At 29.3% G+C, this 19,453-nt stretch overlaps 1 protein-coding gene across 1 annotated transcript; it reads right to left on the bottom strand.

Moving 5' to 3' along the window:
* Positions 1-5,739: 5,739 nt before the first annotated feature.
* On the bottom strand, positions 5,740-9,845 carry LOC132939728 (protein BUD31 homolog). The gene is made up of 4 exons (XM_061007058.1): positions 9,560-9,845; positions 8,620-8,742; positions 6,114-6,280; positions 5,740-6,033 (listed from the first exon to the last, which is right to left on the bottom strand). The coding sequence occupies exons 1-4, from the start codon at positions 9,651-9,653 to the stop codon at positions 5,983-5,985; spliced, it is 435 nt and encodes a 144-aa protein (XP_060863041.1). The 5' UTR covers positions 9,654-9,845; the 3' UTR covers positions 5,740-5,982.
* Between the last annotated feature and the right edge of the window lie 9,608 nt (positions 9,846-19,453).

The following is a 19,453-nucleotide window of genomic DNA, read 5'->3' on the forward strand; positions in this document are numbered from 1 at the left end:
AATCCAGCGTAAAATTATTTTCAAAACAAAAGTATGATATTTAATTTTTAAAAACTGACTTGTGCCCTTTTTCACAGAGACCGTCCTATTTTACATCGTTAGAATTTCATAATTTTTTATCTCATAATGACATCATACATAGTTATATAATTTCATATTTAAAAACAAAATATTTTTCTGAGAGTTACATAAAAATTGAATTTTTAACGAGTTGTATATTAGTTAGGTATAGCCTGCCCGGCTGCCCATCATTAAGTGTGTTTTAAGTTTAGATTAGTGTAGTAGTGATCAATCATTTTTTGGGGTACGAATATTTTTTCACCCCACTTCACTCATCTAAACTTTAAATACTTATATCTAATTAACTAGTAACTACTCATTCGAAATTCGATGTTTATACTAAGTCTGAAATGATAATGAGTATTTACTATTAAAAAAATCACTCTGTACATTATGGTGTTTGATTTTATGATTAGGAAATAGTGGAATGTATATTATTGTCTAACCTACCTGTACTATAAGTTTACATTTTTAAAAGTTTTATAAATCACATGAAATAATTATTATGAACTACAATTTCAAATTTATACACATCAACATTCAGTAATTTATAGGTAACTATTATAGTATTATTATAATCTATATATTAGTATAAATGTGCCAATTTCAATCTGTTTAAATCAATTTAAAATTGGTACATAAAAAAATTATAGCTAGGTACATATAGGTTATAATATATAGGCTAAGCACATAAGTTGTGTAATTCATAATCATAATATTGCGAGCATACCTATTACCCTATTACATAATAATATGTATACGGCGGATTCATTATTGCAATTGCATATTGATAAGTATTATTGTTTTGAATTAATTAGTCATAATCGTCATTATAAACTATAATAATATACTTTGTAGGTACCTATATAATTATTAATTACCTTCATAAATTACTTTATTATTATTTACTACTTATAGTAATTACTGTAATAGAAGAAGCCAAGAAGGATTAACTTGGAAAAGACATTTAGATCAAATAACTTCAGCATAATATGCTGAGCTGGATGTTAAGAGTAGTGAAAAACAAAGTGATAAGGGAAGTGTAGAACTAACTAACTGTAATAAAAAAAGATGAGTAAGTGGATGTCGCTCTGATGTACAGTAGGTTACAGAATTTGAATTCAATGATATAACTTTAAATACTTATAAATAAAAACTGTGACTAAGGATTCTTAATATTTTTCAAATGTTATTGTAATAATATAATAGGAGCCTTGTATTAAATTTTCAAGCTTTTTTTACCCAACAAATAAAGTGTTATTGACATTCGTAGAAAAAAAGACAAATAAAATTGGAAACAGAAAATATTCCTAAACAGTTCAAAACAAATCAAAATATTTTGATAATCTGATAGAACTGTATAGAAAATGCAAATATAAATGACCAGGGAAAATTTCATGTTTATACGTTTATTTGTTTTAGAGTTACACCAAAAACCAAAATCGATTTTGTGGAAAACCGATTTTGCGTAAAAATTCCAGTTTTTCCTTAATTTGTATGTTGTTTTTCCCGGCGCTTTTGAAATTTGACCTCCCCAATGCACCAACAATATTCACTTTCCCATCAAACAAGATACTAAAGTTGAAAATCGAAGCATTATTTCGACTACTTATCGTGTACACAGACACAAAAATAAAAAAAAAAATTTTTTATTTAAAAAAAAAACGGTGGATAAGTGGATGTTGCTCTGCTGTACAGTAGGTTACAAGTGGGTCACTGTAATGGATGGTGTTAAATTTGAATTCAATGATATAATATCATTGTTTTAAATTTTCAATCCTTAGCTATAAAAGTTGAACATTTTATAAATTTTTAACTACAAAATAATTATTAAATTTTATATTTGATAAATGTTGTCAAAATTTAAACTTTAAATGCATATAAAAAATTGTGCCAATATATTTTTAATATTTTTCAACTGCTATTGTAACAATATATTAGGAGCTATGCATTAAATTTTCACGCTTTTTTACCCAACAAATAAAATTTTATTGATATTTATAGAAAAAAAAAACTAAAAAATTGAAAACTGACAATGTCCGTAAACAGCTCAAAAAGAGTCAAATTATTTTAATGTATATCTTGTTCAATATTCAGTGAATATATTGACACCGCATAATTCATGAGAGTTGAAATTCGATATTATTTTCAATGATGTTCATCTTTATATTATAATTTATAGGTACCTATACGTTTAAACAAAATATTACAAGATATTTAGATGACAATGAAGTTATAAGATTGTAAATAGGTAGGTGGTAAGTCGTAATATGAAAATATACCTTTAACCTATGTGTGTTGTGTGTATCATATGTTATGACCTAACCTTTTACTTATTAATTACGTCTCACAGTGTATAGGTAGGAGGTATACCTATTTAAATATTTTTTAGTACCTAATTATTTTCAGTGATAATGCTCGGAATCGTATATGAATTTTGGTTTACTCCTAAAGTACCTACCCAAGTATATAGTAGGAATATAACACTTTTCATTTAATATTCTGTGTTTTTATTGCACAAAACGATTGATGTTGAAAATTGCAAATTGTTTTCATACTATAATTGTAGATTTGTTATTATGTTATTAATATTTAATTATTATAATAGTATATTATATAGTATTTATATCATAATATTATTGTTATTAACTTTTGAGGCAACACTGACATACCGTACAACGGCGTGTTTAGGTTCATAATATAAATAAGCAATAACATAAAATAAATCTATTTATCTAAATGTACTGTAAGAGTTTCAAATCCACAAAAAACATATTTTTTAATTACAACAAAATAACTTAAGTCGTCCATATTTGTTTAAATGTCTGTTTTCTTGGTTATAGTATGGACTACTTATGAGAAACCTTGTATTCAATCCTTAGCCTGAGTCCGATACTGGTAACTGGTTGGTACGTATAACTTATATATTGCACGTGTAACTTCTTGAATGCTAAAAATTGACCCGATATGTATCGATACACTAAAATTTCTTCCTTGAAAATCTTGTTTATAATGACTTATAAGTGGGTATAGAACATGAAGTTTATTTTTCAATATTGTATTAAGAAATTTATTAATTCAAACACGATATTTATATAGCTGATTGTGATGATTGAAATTTGGAGACATGCTAAAAAGAATCTAAGGGTTATAATTCGAAGCGTAATGGATTAAAACAATATCCGTAATGACGTAATGACTAATCACTAGGTAATCACTTTAATGAATAATTTATAATACAGTGAATAATATTACAATTCGCAATATCTAATATATTTTTCAAATTTTTAATAAATTTAACGCTATGTTGTAGAACATATCTTGTAGTATATATTACATAAAAATTTAAGTAAACTTAGATCGACTTAGAAACGTTACAAGAATACAGTATCCCGTGTTGAGCGTACCTAGATCAGAGTTAAGAACAACCTGTTTCAGTATCATCCGTTCCCAGAACTTTTGTTTGCATATTATGTTATACGGCGCATTGTATAGGCAAAATACGTATATTTTGTAGACTTTTTATTTTAAAATTATTTTCAGTGGTATTTAACTTACGATCACCATCCACTTCATCAAAACATTTTTTCGCAAGTCGTTGTTTAGTTTGTAAACTATTTAATGGTATGTCCCATTTTATACATAAGTGTTTTGCATACCTATTTCACAATATTAATGTAGTCATTTCTAAGATTTTGTGTTGATGAAAATGATTCAGCTAATCTATCGCATGCATTATGAAGATCCGTTTTTAACACAGAAGGTATTCAATCACAGAAATTGTGCCCCAAAATTATCTCATAGTGCCCTTTTAGCATGGCGGAGATCCCCCCCCTCCCGGTGATTACGGCACTGATCATATTATTTGTTTAAAAATACCTTCTGGCTTCTACCTAGTAATGTATACCTACTAAAGACCTGCAAGGGCTGGGCGGGCCCGACCCAGTCCTTAAAAAGCCCGGCCCGTAGTAACATTGGACCGGGCCGGGCCCTCGAAATAAAATAAAGGGTGGACCGGGCTTTTTAAATCTTGGAATTTTATTCCGGACCGGATCTGGGCTTTTTTTGTACAATTTTTCGGGCTGGACTTTGAATAATAAATCAAGGGTTGGACCGGGCTTTTCAAGGATTTTTCTTTGACAATAAATAATCACAGTTTAAAATAATAAATAATAATGATAAAACCGACGTTGGTACAGGTAGATACATATATAGAGTATACTTTATGGATAGATACTAGATAATAGATACAACAATGAATATAATCATTTTCGGACCGGGCCAGGGCTTTTTTTTCACAATATTTTTTTGACCGGGCCTGGCCTGAGGATAAAATTAATGGAAAATTTACGGCCCTTACAGGTCTATAATAACTACTAACATTAGTAAATATAATATATTAAAATATATATAAATTATATGGATCATTATCTACGAGGAAATAATAACTAATAATTATTTTTGATAACTTATTTAATAAAATGTATAGTAATTAATAATACTTTATGGCACACTAAAACATTGCTCATAAAATATATTGTCATGTGTGATGCAGTAGGTATTCTTATTTCATTGCGAACGCTGTGTGGTAGGTACTATCTTATTAAAATACACATACCTACCCAAAACTACTAAGAATAACAGTGTCTTGTCAATGTTCAGTAGGTACCTACCTAAGTATTAACATCAAAATCTTTTCTTATTCCTTTCATAATTTGACATTTTATATTACCTACAACCTACTATGTCTCTGATACAACGTATAACATTGGTGGAGGTTCCAGGAAATTAATACACGTACCTACAAAATGTATTTTTTTTTTTTTTTTATTGAACTTAAGCCCGGCGACTATGGTCATTAGCTGTTGTAGGGGTAAGGTTGGTACGGTAGGTTGATTTTACGATTGTTTTAACGGTTGTTACGGTAGGTAGCAAACACGTGTATGTGTGGCAAGGTTTTTAACTACTATGAACCCGGGTGGTCACCCATCCGGGAGCTAGTAGCTGTGGCCATTACTTACATTCCGCGACTGGTAGCTGCCAACGCGCCACCAAAATGTATTATTTGTAAGTAGCATAGGTATTAAAAAATATACACTTCCAACATCTTAGCTCTACATAAAATGTTAATCCAGTGTTTAAAAGAATAGCAATATGTATCTCGTTATAGTGGCACAGCCAGAGGTACCATCGGTCGTATTATTATTATTATTATTGATTTTATATCAGTACGTCCATATAGACTATAAAGAAAAAGTAAATAAGTATATATATATTCTAGATTTCTAATATTAATTATATAAATAGTATACCTATATAATATTATAGTATACTCTATTCGGAATAAGATCGTACCTCGGCGGCGACCAGTTTTCGTTGGGCGGCGGTCAGACATATGGTCAGTCAAAATATTTTAATTTAAATCTTTAAATGTACCAAACTACACGCACAGTGGTGTATTTACAGGGGGGATAGGGGAAGGGAGGATCAATAGGATCACCATAAGCTATATGAGTGGCACTTAGTGTGCATTAGTAACACTCATTTACGCCCTCATATTAGAACCTCGCCTCCTGAGATTACTTATACAACTGTATAAAAACTGTATATGAGAAAGAGTTTAGTACCTATCTTATTTTTATAAGAATAAACCATTATTTGGTAAAAAAAGTTAATGAATATACCTACCAAAATACATTTTTTATTGAAAAATTAGTAAGAAAAGTTAATATTTGTTATTAGAAATAAATGCAATTCATACTTTACATAATCATTAAGGAATTAAAAATATCTAACTTATTGAGTTTTCAGTTAGTATGCTTATACCTTATACTGCACAAATATTAATATAGAAATAAATTCACTACACATATAAAGAATAAAAATAATTCAGTATTCATTTAATTAGTATTTAGTGTTTATTTAGCCGGAACAACCTCTACATCCACAATGCACACATTCCACAATTCGACCCTGAAAAATATAATACATAAGTAAATAATATGTTGATTTTAAAACTAATATTTGAATATATAAAATTATTAAGCAATTACTTCTTCTAGTTTAGATTTTGGGACTCTGCATATACAACTAGTTCCAAAGTTTGTATCCCTAGTTTGAATACAACGAAGGCAACATAGGTTTTCATAACCTTGTTTTTTCCATTTTGCTATTAAATTTTGATCTGCAATTTTTTCTTGCAGGCAGAAATCATACAATTCTATAACAAAAAAAAGTCAATTATAATTTAAACTATACCTATACTTTAATAATTTTATATTAAAAATATTAGATATATAGTTATATCTAAAAATAAGTACAAGCATATTATATTATATGTTTTTAATTATTGAATAAAATGTAATTAAATATTTAACTATTTGTTAATCAAACAACAATGGCCAGTCAAAACAAAAAAATTGTAATTTAACTTAAGTAATATAATCTTTTCAATTTGAAATTGTCTTAGCAGTTTTTTCTTACTCGGCAACAATGGTACAGAATTATGTCTAAGTTATTTAATTTAAGGGGATTGGTGGCGGACAGTTTTTAAAGACTTAATATTATCACAATAATATCATAAGATTTACTTAGTAATATTTAAGGCTGACAGTCCATCTTTACTCAGTATCTTTTTTTGTATATAATGATTATTGCATTCAAATTGAACACATCCATTACAGTGACTCTCTAAACACCTAATATACAGCAGACCCTTACCCACGTACTCGTCTTTTTGTTCTTTAAAATACTTTTGTAATTATAGTCTATTTATTGGTATAATGTATTATACGGTAGATACAAGGCAACCAATGCTCGGGAATTAGGCAAGTACCAGTTGTTTTTTTACTAAAAAAATAATTCACTTCAATATACGAGCATTTTCAATACATTTCAAAATATTCAAATTTCTAATTTTAGACATAATTGATGAGCAATTATAAAAAAAATCAACCAATTGTGTTTAATTCCATTAATTTTTGAAAATATATCTAAAAATACAAAAAATAGTAATTAAAATTGGAAATAAACAAAATAAAATTGTATATACCTGCCTACGACATCTGAGAAGTTTGAAACAAATTTGTATCTTACATCGGATGTTTTAAGAGTCTAAGACTTACCAAAATAAAAAAAAATAAGGTATTTACTAGAAATTCCAAGTCCTGCTTATAAGTATTGAAGAGGAAGGGGTAGTTGATTATTGGCCACATAGTATGAACATGTTACTGTGTTGTGTAGCCAATGACGTAACCTGAAATTTAAATACTTGTAGAAATAATTTTAAGGGAATCAGTGGCGGACATATTTTAAAGATTTTGAAATAGGCAATTTACAAATTGCATGCATACGGGTTTTGTAAATGTGTGTTTAGACGTATAGTACGTGATCAATAGTGTGTATGACTGTGTGTAAAAGAAGTAACAGAGCTCTCCCACATCTGCATGTACAAGTCACCTATGTACTTCTTGTCCATTCTACCGATCGACCTAATAATAAGATATTTCAGAAAACTGATCTGAATTTTTTATAATGTCTAAACCTTCAAAATATTAAAACTAAATGTATTGTTGATGAGTGTGGGGGGGGGGGGGGGGTAGTGTAGTGTGGTGGTGGTGGTGAAATTGTAAAAAGTGGACTGACCAATCTCAAGTAAACATAATAACAAATTCAAATCAGTTTTCAAAAGTATTATCACATTACTAGGTCGATCAGTATGATAGACAAAAGATTGATATGTTTTGGATAAAATAACTGTCCACCACCGATCCCCTTAAAACTCATTCTCAAAGTGATACTTGTCTTTATTCGGAAAAAATGAGAACATTTGGGTACAGATTTTGCAACTGTAATACAGAGTGGGACATAAGATATGCATCGATTTTGAATGACCACAGCTCGGCCTGTGGTGGTAGGAAGAATTCGTGAAAGTGTCTAGTTTTATCTAGCGTCAGTCGCTGCCAAGGCTCGAACAGGAGAGCCTCGGGGTTTTTCCGTGAAAACTTTTTTTGAGAATGGCCATTTTGTTTGAAAGGTGACGTGGAGTGACATGCGCGCTCACCAAAATAGACCATTTGAGCATTTGTGACTTTTTTTTTTGAGCATTTGAAAAAAATGTTCAAACAACGTCCTCACACCTTAAAAGAACTTAAGCAGAGAATCAAGGAGGAAGTTACGGCTATACCCATCCAAGTGTACCGACAAGCAGTGGAAACCTACCGGAATCGCCTTCAAGAGTGCATCGTTCTGACGGCCAACATCTTAGAGATGTAATCTTTAAAACTTAATGTAAAAAAACTATATAAACTACTGAATTGAAAATATAAACCTAATTTCTATAAGTTCAATAGTTTTTATTTTACAGCCCTTCAAAACTGATGCATATCTTATGCCCCACTATGTATTAAAACCCTAAACAAAAACCATAAATTGTACTCTTTTAAAAACATCTAATTATATTTTCTATTTATTTCCTCTTGCAATTAGGATTTAAAACATACACAATTATAATAAATAATTATAGTTGTATTCAAAACTGATATTTTAATACAAACAAACCTCTAGAAATAGCTTTACGTCTATGAAACAAATCATAAATATATCTTGATTTCTGGTTATGAATTTTGAAAATTGGCCACAATGCTTCTACTTTACGTTTGCCTTCATGAGATTCAGTTTCAGCTAAAAACCACATAATGTAATATTAATATAAATATACCTAATTTTTACAATATTCATACAGCAAATTAATACTATAAATAATTTATTATTATTCTAAACCAACATTAACCATATGGGCAAAAAAATCTGATTTATTAATAAAATATGTACCTAAATGTAAAATAAAATATTATTTTAGATTTTCTAATATTGTTACATTTTTTTCTGTTATCTGTTTTCTATTTATCGATGTTAGTCACAATGTAGCATATTTAAATTTTTGTTGATTAATTATTGATTAATAAAATACAAATAATTTTGTACAAACTGTTTTTATTTTATAATGTCTAAGACATTATAATTTATAACTATAGTCATAATCATTGGCGGTGATTAGGGGAAGGGGGACTTAAGGGGCTTTAGCCTCCCCAAACGTCCGTTAAGCCCCTCCTTTTTTAGTTGTCTAGGATTGAAGTCCACTCTCATTGATGTTAATTATGTTAACCCCCTTGATATTTTAATGAACCCCACCTATGGTCTTAATCAATAATAAGTGTATAAATTAAATTTTTTGACTTGGAATCAGTGTCGTACAACCTAAATATTTTTAAAATAAATAGTTTGATTTCATGCAGTACCTGAAACCAAAGTTTAAGTATGCCTATAATTATAACAACAACCACATATTTTTTTGTAGAATAGGTAGATCTATATCTGATTATAATGTTATATTTGTTTGTATAATTTTTATCGGTCTAAACGGAAGACCGAACTCATTGGTGGTGAAATAATACCTTAACAATCAAGTATTCTTACAGAAACAAAAATCCGTACCTACCTTCTCTCATTTTTTGCTCCAATTCTTCTAGCGTAGGTTCTATAAGTTCCCATCCATCAGGAGGCGGTTTTCGGCTTCTACGAACTTTCGGCATAATTTAATTTAACAATAATAATAATAATAATAATAGTACCCAACTTTCAATTTAATCTAATATTATATTATTATGAAATATGAATTATGAATAATGATGTTTTATTGTTTTGAACTTTTGAAACAACAATTTTCCATAGATAATAAAGAAACGGAAGGGCCAATAATCCAGTGTTGCCAGAACGTGTTTGAAGCACGATTTAAGATAGTATGGTTGCCCATCGACTACGGTAAAATGGCTTATCCGACGACCATCAATATGAATCTAGCAATCAGCTGTTTTTAATACTATAGCGCTTGTAGTGGAGATAATTAAGACTATGCAGACTACTTTTACCCACCTAAAACTGTATATTTAAACCATGAACTAAGAACTAATCTTAGTTCATGATTTAAACGTAACATGGCAGAACTGATGTATAAATATAATAATACTTTAAACAGTTTAAACATATTAATTATCATTTGATATTTTACTATGTTAATATAATTTATTAATCAATTATATTGCTATAATTTTGGTTATTTTTTATATTATAAAAATAAAAATGGCATGTTCTGTACCTTTATGTCCTTATAATGATTTAAAAATTAGTTTATTTGGTGTTCCTAAAACTTCTTCTTTAAGTTTAAGGGATGAGTAGGAAAAAGTTTTAGATGTTGGTTTTAAAACTAATTCTAAAGTATGCCGTTACCACTTCAAGAAAGAGGATGTAATTAATAATTGGGAATCTGGTGCAGGATTTAGCAAGTATACAGTAAGTAAAATAATATTATTTAATAATATTATAGAATATTCATACAAAATCATATTTTTCAAATATGTTTGAAAAAGCCCAGACTTGTTAAAGATGCGATTCCTATTAGTTTGGATTTGTTGTTTGCGGCATCTAATGTAATTATCCATGGCACTAAAATTATCATTTAAAAAATAACGTGGAATATTACATTATTAATTACATTATAATATTAATATAAAATAATAATGTACCAATGTCTTACGGAACTCATCTTTGATGTTGACTGTTATACAGGTACATGTACAAGATGATTCAACTCTAACCGACATATCACAAAAAAGTGTATTATTATTATTAACTTTATTATTTGTGTTCTTGGATATTATTTGTATTAAAACTATTGTAATTATTTAATTAGAATCTAATCAGTGGGTAACATTCATAAAAACTTGTTTCATCAAGGTATATATTACACCGATACCAATAGTACGTCGTATCCGTATGATTTAAACAGTCGCTCGAATTACGAGTTTACGACACTATTTTGCTCACATGGAGCGCTGCTATAGTAAAAAAAGTAAGATTCAGTGTACTGGATTTCTTATCACAAGTCGATGGGCAACCATACTATCTTAAATCGTGGTTTGAAGCACAGACTTCTACCACAGATTATATGAAAATATATTTAAATTATTTTCATATAATGTGTGCTTCTACACTATATAGCAATCTGTGGATTAAGCAATTGACCGGGTCCACGGACTAAAGATAAACCTTGTCTCCCTGAGTGTGATAAGAAATGTCTGTTTTTTTCATAGATAATAAAGATATGGATAGGCCACGCCTATGTTAAATATATTTGAGGCCGCGTTCCGGAAGGGAAGGCAATTGAGGCTTCTTTATCTTAAGCCGTGATTGATAGTCGATACTCGATATAGGTAATAGGTATATACAGGGTGATTTTTTAAGCATACTCACCCCATTTTTAGGCTTAAATTATGCATATATTCAAATTTTGATTTTTAGAATTTTTAAGTGTCATTAAAGACGATAATTTCGATTACTTAGATTTTTCACAACATCTAAGGAGTATCCTGTGGCGATACCAACTTTTGTTTTTCAAATAACAACCTATATGTTTTAAATCAAAATGTGATTCAGATTAATTTTCTGAAAACTTTGACGTATCGTAATCGAAATTTGAACGAAAACTTCCGGAGTTATTCTATTGGAAATATTAAGGAATAAGGATGATAGTCTATTAAATACTAAAATACATTGTAAATGGATACGAACTCGATAATTTATTATAATTCGGTATGCAGTATAAAATATTTGTTAATAAGTAAATAATGGTTAAAAATTAATATTGGCCTAATTAATATTAGTATTTAATAGACTATTATCCTTATTCCTTAATATTTCCAATAGAATAACTCCGGAAGTTTTCGTTCAAATTACGATTACGATACGTCAAAGTTTTCAGAAAATTAATCTGAATCACATTTTGATTTAAAACATATAGGTTGTCATTTGAAAAACAAAAGTTGGTATCGCCACAGGATACTCCTTAAATGTTGTGAAAAATCTAAGTAATCGAAATTATCGTCTTTAATGACACTCAAAAATTTTAAAAATCAAAATTTGAATATATGCATAATTTAAGCATAAAAATGGGGTGAGCATGCTTAAAAAATCACCCTGTATGTATTATTATATACATCTGCGAGGTATACTTTAACTTTAATTGGTTCCCCTCGAAGACCACTGATAAGACCATTATGTCCTATCCATATCTTTATTATCTATGGATTTCTTTTTATTCTCATCTCCCATTTGGCCCAGCCAATGATAGTAAAAATAGCTTATAAATTATGAGAAAAGCGGGTTTTTAAGACTTTATTTTTAATCGCTTTAATGACTTAAAAAGGTAGACAATGAAGACTGATTAATCATTAGTGATTACCAGATTACCTACCTATGAATTATGATCATATAACAGATAATTAAGTAGGTAATTTATTATTTTAAGCTAATATAGAAAAACAATTACGCTATAGCATATAATACTATATTATCCTTTATAATTATTAGTATTTTATAATAATATATAGTTATAGGCTTATAGCATAATTGCATTGTGTTTGGAGGCATTTTTATACCAGAAAAAGATTATTCTTTATTCTTTATTCTTTAGTCAGCAATTATCGACCAATCTCAATCTTACCACATCTAGCTAAACTATTCGAACTAGTCGTTTATTGTAATATTAAAAGGTGTTTTAATCATATTTTAATTGATGAGCAACATGGATTCCACCCGGGAAAATCTACCATCACTAGCAGTGTTATTTTTACGACGTTCATTGCCAAATGCCTAGAATCTGGTTATCAAGTCGATACCATAACAACGGATTTTAAGAAGGCTTTTGACACTATCAGTCACAATATATTAATAAACGAACTTGAAAGCATGGGAGTTGGTAACCCACTATTATCTTGGCTTAAATCTTACATAACTGGAAGAAACCAATTCGTATCGATACTGGGGTCCTCTTCAAAAACATTTGAAACAACTTCTGGCGTTCCCCAGGGCGGCCACCTAAGCCCATTACTATTTTCACTTTTTGTTAACTCTATCTCCATACGACTTAACCAAGTAAAATTTTTGTTGTATGCGGATGATATAAAGATATTTTATAAAATTAAGTCCCCTTCAGATTCCACCCTACTTCAGAGTGAATTAGACATTTTTACAGAATGGGTCTCTCATTTAGGTTTAACCCTAAACCTTTCTAAGTGTAACATTATTTCCTTCTCCAGATCTTTAACTCCAATTTTAACCACATACTTTCTTAACGGCACGGAACTTGAACGAGTTTCCTCCATTAAGGACCTTGGTATAATTTACTCGCCTAATCTATGTTTTAGCACTCACATAAATTCGATGGTTAATAGAGCACTTGAAGTCCTCGGGTTCATCATACGTAATACTAAATTATATTTAAGTCGGTTGGATGCATTTGTACTTTATACTATGCCCTTGTCCGCTCTCTTCTTGAATTTGGATCTGTGATCTGGCAACCGTATTTAGTCAAAGACCAGCTACGACTTGAACGCGTCCAAAATAAATTTATTAACTTTATTGCCTTCAAAATGAACATTTATCACGAAAATCATGATTATTCCAACATAAGTTTTGAACATCCCAACTCTTACCTCTCGTCGTGCAAAAGCAGACTTAGACTTTCTAAATTTAATTCTAAGTGGTTCTTTGGACGTTCCTGATCCCCTTGCAGCCATACCATTCAGAGTTCCTTCTCATTCTTCCAGAAACCAATCACAATTTTATGTCCCAACCCACAAGACCTCGTATGGGCACAACCACACTCTACACCGCATGCTCAGAGCTGCGAACAACCAATAATCCTTAGGCCACTAATAATTATAAAGGTAGAAGTATAATTATTATACTTCTACCTTTATAATTATACTATTTATCTATATTATAACATGTATACTCTGAAATATTTATACTTTTATCTAAATTATTTATGTACCTAATTATTTATTTATGTATTTTACCTTACTGTACTTATACCATACCTACTTGTAATAATATGTAAAATTGCCGTTTCGGAGTATAATAAACAATAATAATAATATACTATAGGGTGATATCCGTTTAAAATTAAATCTAGTTTGTACTTAGGATTTAGGGCATAGAAAAGAGATTAAAGGTGATTTGGGGGATCGAAATTAAAAAAGGTGGGTAAGTGGATGTCGCTCTGCTGTACAGTAGGTTACAACTGGGTCACTGTAATGGATGATGTAAAATTTGAATTCAATGATATAATATCATTGTATAAGAAAAACGATTCTGAGCGAAAACAGTCAATCAGCGTATGATATTATTGTGAATAAAGTAATTTATATATTTACTTATTTAAGTGGAACCTTGTTTTAAATTTTCAATTCTTAGCAACAAAAGTTGAACATTTTATAAATTTTTAACTACTAAATAATTGTTAAATTTTAAATTTTGTCAAAATTTAAACTTTAAATGCTTATAAAAAAAAATTGTGCCTATGTATTTTTAATATTTTTCAACTGCTATTGTAACAATATATTAGGAGCCTTGCATTAAATTTTCACGCTTTTTTACCCAACAAATAAAATTTTATTGATATTTATAGAAAAAAAAACTAAAAAAAAAAAGTGGATAAGTGGATGTCACTCTGCTGTACAGTAGGTTACAAGTGGGTCACTGTAATGGATGGTGTTAAGTTTGAATTCAATGATATAATATATCATTGTATAAGAAAAACGATTCTGAGCGAAAACATTCAGTCAGCCTATGATATTACCAAGTATATTTGATGATATTATTGTGAATAAAGTAATTTATATATAACCTATTTACGTGGAGCCTTGTTTTAAATTTTCAATCCTTAGCCATAAAAGTTAAACATTTTATACATTTTTAACTACTAAATAATTAATAAATTATAAATTTGATAAATGCTGTCAAAATTTGATCTTTAAATGCTTATAAAAAAAAATTGTGTCCATGTATTTTTAATATTTTTCAACTGCTATTAAAACGATATATCAGGAGCCTTATATTCAATTTTCACGCTTTTTTACCCAATAAAAAATTTTTATTGATATTTATAGAAAAAAAAACTAAAAAAATTGAAAACTCACAATGTCCGTAAACCACTCAAAAAGAGTCAAAATATTTTCAAAATGTTATGGTGTATAGAAAATGCTAATATAAATATTCAGTGAAATTTTCAAGTATCTACAGTCATTCGTTTTTTAATTACAATAAAATAAGAAAATTGTTACATGAGAAATCGAGTGAATATCAATTGTTGTACAAATATAAATTTCAGACGCTCATAAAAATTTAATTTAAGTTTCTTGTAGACATTTTTTTTTTGATAAAGGTTGACAAACTTATGAGTAATCTTATATTACATTTTAAAATCTTAGATTTAAAAAGAAATATTTTTATGAATTCTCAACTCAAAATAATTTGCTAATTTTCGTGATTATTCAAAATATTTTCAAAATTTTATGGTGTATAGAAAATGCTAATATAAACATTCAGTCAAAATTGCATGTCCCTACGGTCATTTGTTTTAGAGTGATACCAAAAATCAAAATCGATTTTCTCGAAAACAGATTTTGCGTAAAAATTCCCGTTTTTCCTTAATTTTTCTTTTGTTTTTCCCGTCGCTTTTGAAAACTATTGGGAAATTTTTACTTTTAACCCCCTCAAAGTACCAACTAGATTCACTTTCCTACCAGAAAAGTTACTGTTGAAGAAAATCCAAGCACTTTTACTGTCCTAAAAGGTGATGACAGACACAAAAATTAAAAAAAAAATTTTAAAAAAAACACACATCATTATTAAATCAATACATTCATCGCTTCGCTCGTAATCTAAAATTAAAAACTGACGATGTCCGTATTCAGCTCAAAAAGAGTCAACTTATTTTCAAAATTTGATGGTGTATAGAAGTTATAGATTTTCTCAAAAACAGATTTTGCGTAAAAATTCCCGTTTTTCCTTAATTTTTCTTTTGTTTTTCCCGTCGCTTTTGAAAACTACTGGGAAATTTTTACTTTTGACCCCCCAAAGTACCAACTAGATTCACTTTCCTATCAGAAAAGTTACTGTTGAAGAAAATCCAAGCACTTTTACTTTCTTAAAAGGTGATGACAGACACAAAAAAAAAAAAAAATACACTAAAAAAAAATTACCAAAATATAAAAACAGTTAGCTACTAATACGCATATGATTCAATTGCTATAAGTGGGTAGTCCCGAACCCCGCTTTTATATGGCATGTCGCATGCGTATGACATATTGACATTGCGGACAAAAATTCACCGACAAAATTTTTACAAATCATAATATTATAATTATGATTTTCCATTTTATCATCCCTATTGACTTTAACATTTAAATCGTGAGGTTTAAATTTATTTTGTTTAATTTTCATTGTAATAGTTTAGAATGCATGTTAAGTAAGAAAATGTATACAAGAAAGTCAAATAAAATTTTTATGAGCATTTTGAAGTTCATTTTTTTACAAGAATATTCACTGTAGCGATTTTGTTATTATGTTGTACTTAATTCAAAAACGAATATAACTGTAGATACATGAAAATTTTTCTGAATGTTTATATTCTTATTTTCTATGCACCATAACATTTTGAAAATATTTTGACTTTTTTTGAGCTGTTTACGGACAATTTAAAATTTAAATTTTTAGTTTTTTTTTCTATAAATATCAATAAAAAGTTGTTTGTCAAAAAAGCATGACAATTTAATACAAGGATCCTGGTTAGGTTAGAATATCAGAAATTTAGAATATCATCTTGTTACAATATCAGTTTAAAAATATTAAAAATACATAGGCACAATTTTCTTTCATAAGCATTTAAAGTTCGATTTTTGACAAAATTAATTAATATTTAATAATTATTTTGTAGTTAAAAATGTATACAATGTTCAACTTTTATAGCCAAGGATTGAAAATTTAAAACAGAGTTCCACGTAAATAGGTTATAGGTTATAGGTATATAAATTTCTTTATTCACAATAATATTATCAATTAATATACTTAGTAATACACTAATATCATATATAGGCTGACTGACCGTCTTCGCTCATATTCGTTTATCTTATATAATAATATGATATTATATCATTGAATTCAAGTTTAACACAATCCATTACAGTGACCCACTTGTAGCCTACTCACAATAAAATTGTTAAAATACTCTCAGTGGAAATAATTAATTTACCTATACGCGGATACGCCACTGGTACATATTTATTCGCAAACAATAACAATGTTACCTACATATTTTATCAGTTTTTTCAGTTCATCCAATCAACATGTAAGTGGGTAGGTGCCCCACAGTATGACAAACACTGAAACACATGGCAATCGCTTGGACTTTTATTTCCGTTCAATGTTTTTCTAGGTTTTTTTCCTACTAACATGACATGCAGTATCGTACATATTTAGCATTTTTTCAAGTTGGGGATACACAATTTTTAATAGACATTCAGTATACACAATATATTATACTCGTATTATTATATACATGTTGTATTTTGTACAAAATTTGGTCTCGGGAGGGGGGGATATGACCCCCATATGACCCCCTGTAGATACGCCACTGATAACATGTATACATACGTCCATGGACTGAGATATGTGAATGTCCGTGTCATCTATATTTTTTAACATGTAAAATTCTAATATATATAGGTACCTATTATATAATACACCAGTACATCACTATATCCTTGTATAACACACTAATACGCACCAACGAATAATATAAAATATTAGTAAAGGTAGTATAGAGTTAATGATGATCTTGACTCAGAGACGCTTGAGACAGTGCAATGATGAATGAAGGCAATTACGACATGACGACGTCATTGGCGAGCAAATAGCGGCTTTAATATCTATAGTATTCCTATATAATAAGTGTAAAATAATTTGGCAGCCAGCCTCCCCACCCCTCAGAAATTCGACTAAAATAATTCAAACAACAATTACAACACACGAATACACAATCATTACCAAAATAATATATAGAAGTTTCAAGTTATTTATTTCGTGCGACCGGGCCTCATAACCAGTTAATACGACATGTTATGTGTTTATAACTTGTAACACGTCATCATCTGGGTATTTTGTTTACATCCTTATAGGCTCGGTAGCAAGTGACGTCGAACGTACACAAACACACAATACTATACCTAGGCCTGTGTTTAGGGAATTTAGGACAATATCGGTCACCGCCGAAAAAAAAACACCTTGGTGATGCGGACGATTGACCCCCGTCAAAATATTGTATTATTATATGTTTAATAGATGAAGAATGTAGATCATGTTATATTTCAAAACAGTTTGCCAAAAACAGTTAGTCTAGATAACGGATTTATAAATTTATAACCGATTAAAATTCGCATCTTATATTTTATCCTATTTACATATACACAGTGTTTATTAGGGACTGTGAGTGATATATTTATTTTTATTTTTAAAATGTACGTACCTATTATTTGTTGGAATAAAAATCTTCAATAAAATATAGACATCACACAGAAAAAAAATTGTGAAAAATCCGTATACTACGTTGTTATTTCGGGGGAGGGGGAAATTTATTTTCTGTAGTGTAAATAAACTTTACACTTAACGGTGTATTTAGGAGAGGCCACTAGCCAGTTCCCCCTAAGTGGAGCTTCGGAGGAAGTTCATTTTTACGACTTTTTGTTAAGCCAAATTGTTTAGTTATAATATAATGTAAATTTAAATTTAAAATTTTTATGTAATATTGCATTAATGTACCTATTAGGAATATTTTTGGTTTTTGGAAATAAAGGAAGTATATTTATCATTAATATTGCAATTTGAAAGTGGTATAAGATACACACGACAATAAATCATGAATTGTATATTTGTACCATTATATTATTATAATATATTAAACTATACAATTTAGAAATACAAGTAGGTAAGGCTATACTTTTATAGTTTTTATTTGTTAAACACTAGACCCGGGGCCCCCTTGTCCCTTATTAAAGAGGAGTGCCATTTTATAAGTGCCCCTAGGCGCCAAAATTATAAATACCAATACGGCCTTGAGTCTATACATAATATCATATATTATATTTATGTATCAATATTATATAATGGTAATGGCAAATAGCGGTACAAGTATTTTAATATTTTATTTTAATCGAGCAATGTGTGTGTACACTGTACTGTACTTGTCTGCACTACAGGTTACAACTAAATTGAACAATGTCGTGCAGGTGCAACCATCTAGTGACTACTGATCACTGATTACAGAATAGTGAAATAGTGAATACCGATCGGCCTCGTGAGTCGTGGACACTGTGGAACACAACTCAAGCGACAAGCAAGCCAAAGCGGTGGTCGTCGTGAGTTCGTGACCGAAGACCATTGACCACCACGCGCGAAAACATTTTTGCCGCGTGACGTAACGGCCACCGATTGGAGG

This window comes from Metopolophium dirhodum, chromosome 2 (genome assembly GCF_019925205.1).
Source record: "Metopolophium dirhodum isolate CAU chromosome 2, ASM1992520v1, whole genome shotgun sequence".
In the NCBI taxonomy this organism is placed as follows: domain Eukaryota; kingdom Metazoa; phylum Arthropoda; class Insecta; order Hemiptera; family Aphididae; genus Metopolophium; species Metopolophium dirhodum.

What these genes read in the sequence shown, in the direction of transcription:
- LOC132939728 (XM_061007058.1), bottom strand. Translation starts at nt 9,653, where the DNA reads ATGCCGAAAGTTCGTAGAAGCCGAAAACCGCCTCCTGATGGATGGGAA. An exon ending in GGAGCAAAAAATGAGAGAAG is followed by an intron (nt 8,743 to 9,559) that starts GTAGGTACGGAT and finishes TGTGGTTTTTAG; the next exon opens with CTGAAACTGAATCTCATGAA. An exon ending in ACGTAAAGCTATTTCTAGAG is followed by an intron (nt 6,281 to 8,619) that starts GTTTGTTTGTAT and finishes TTTTTGTTATAG; the next exon opens with AATTGTATGATTTCTGCCTG.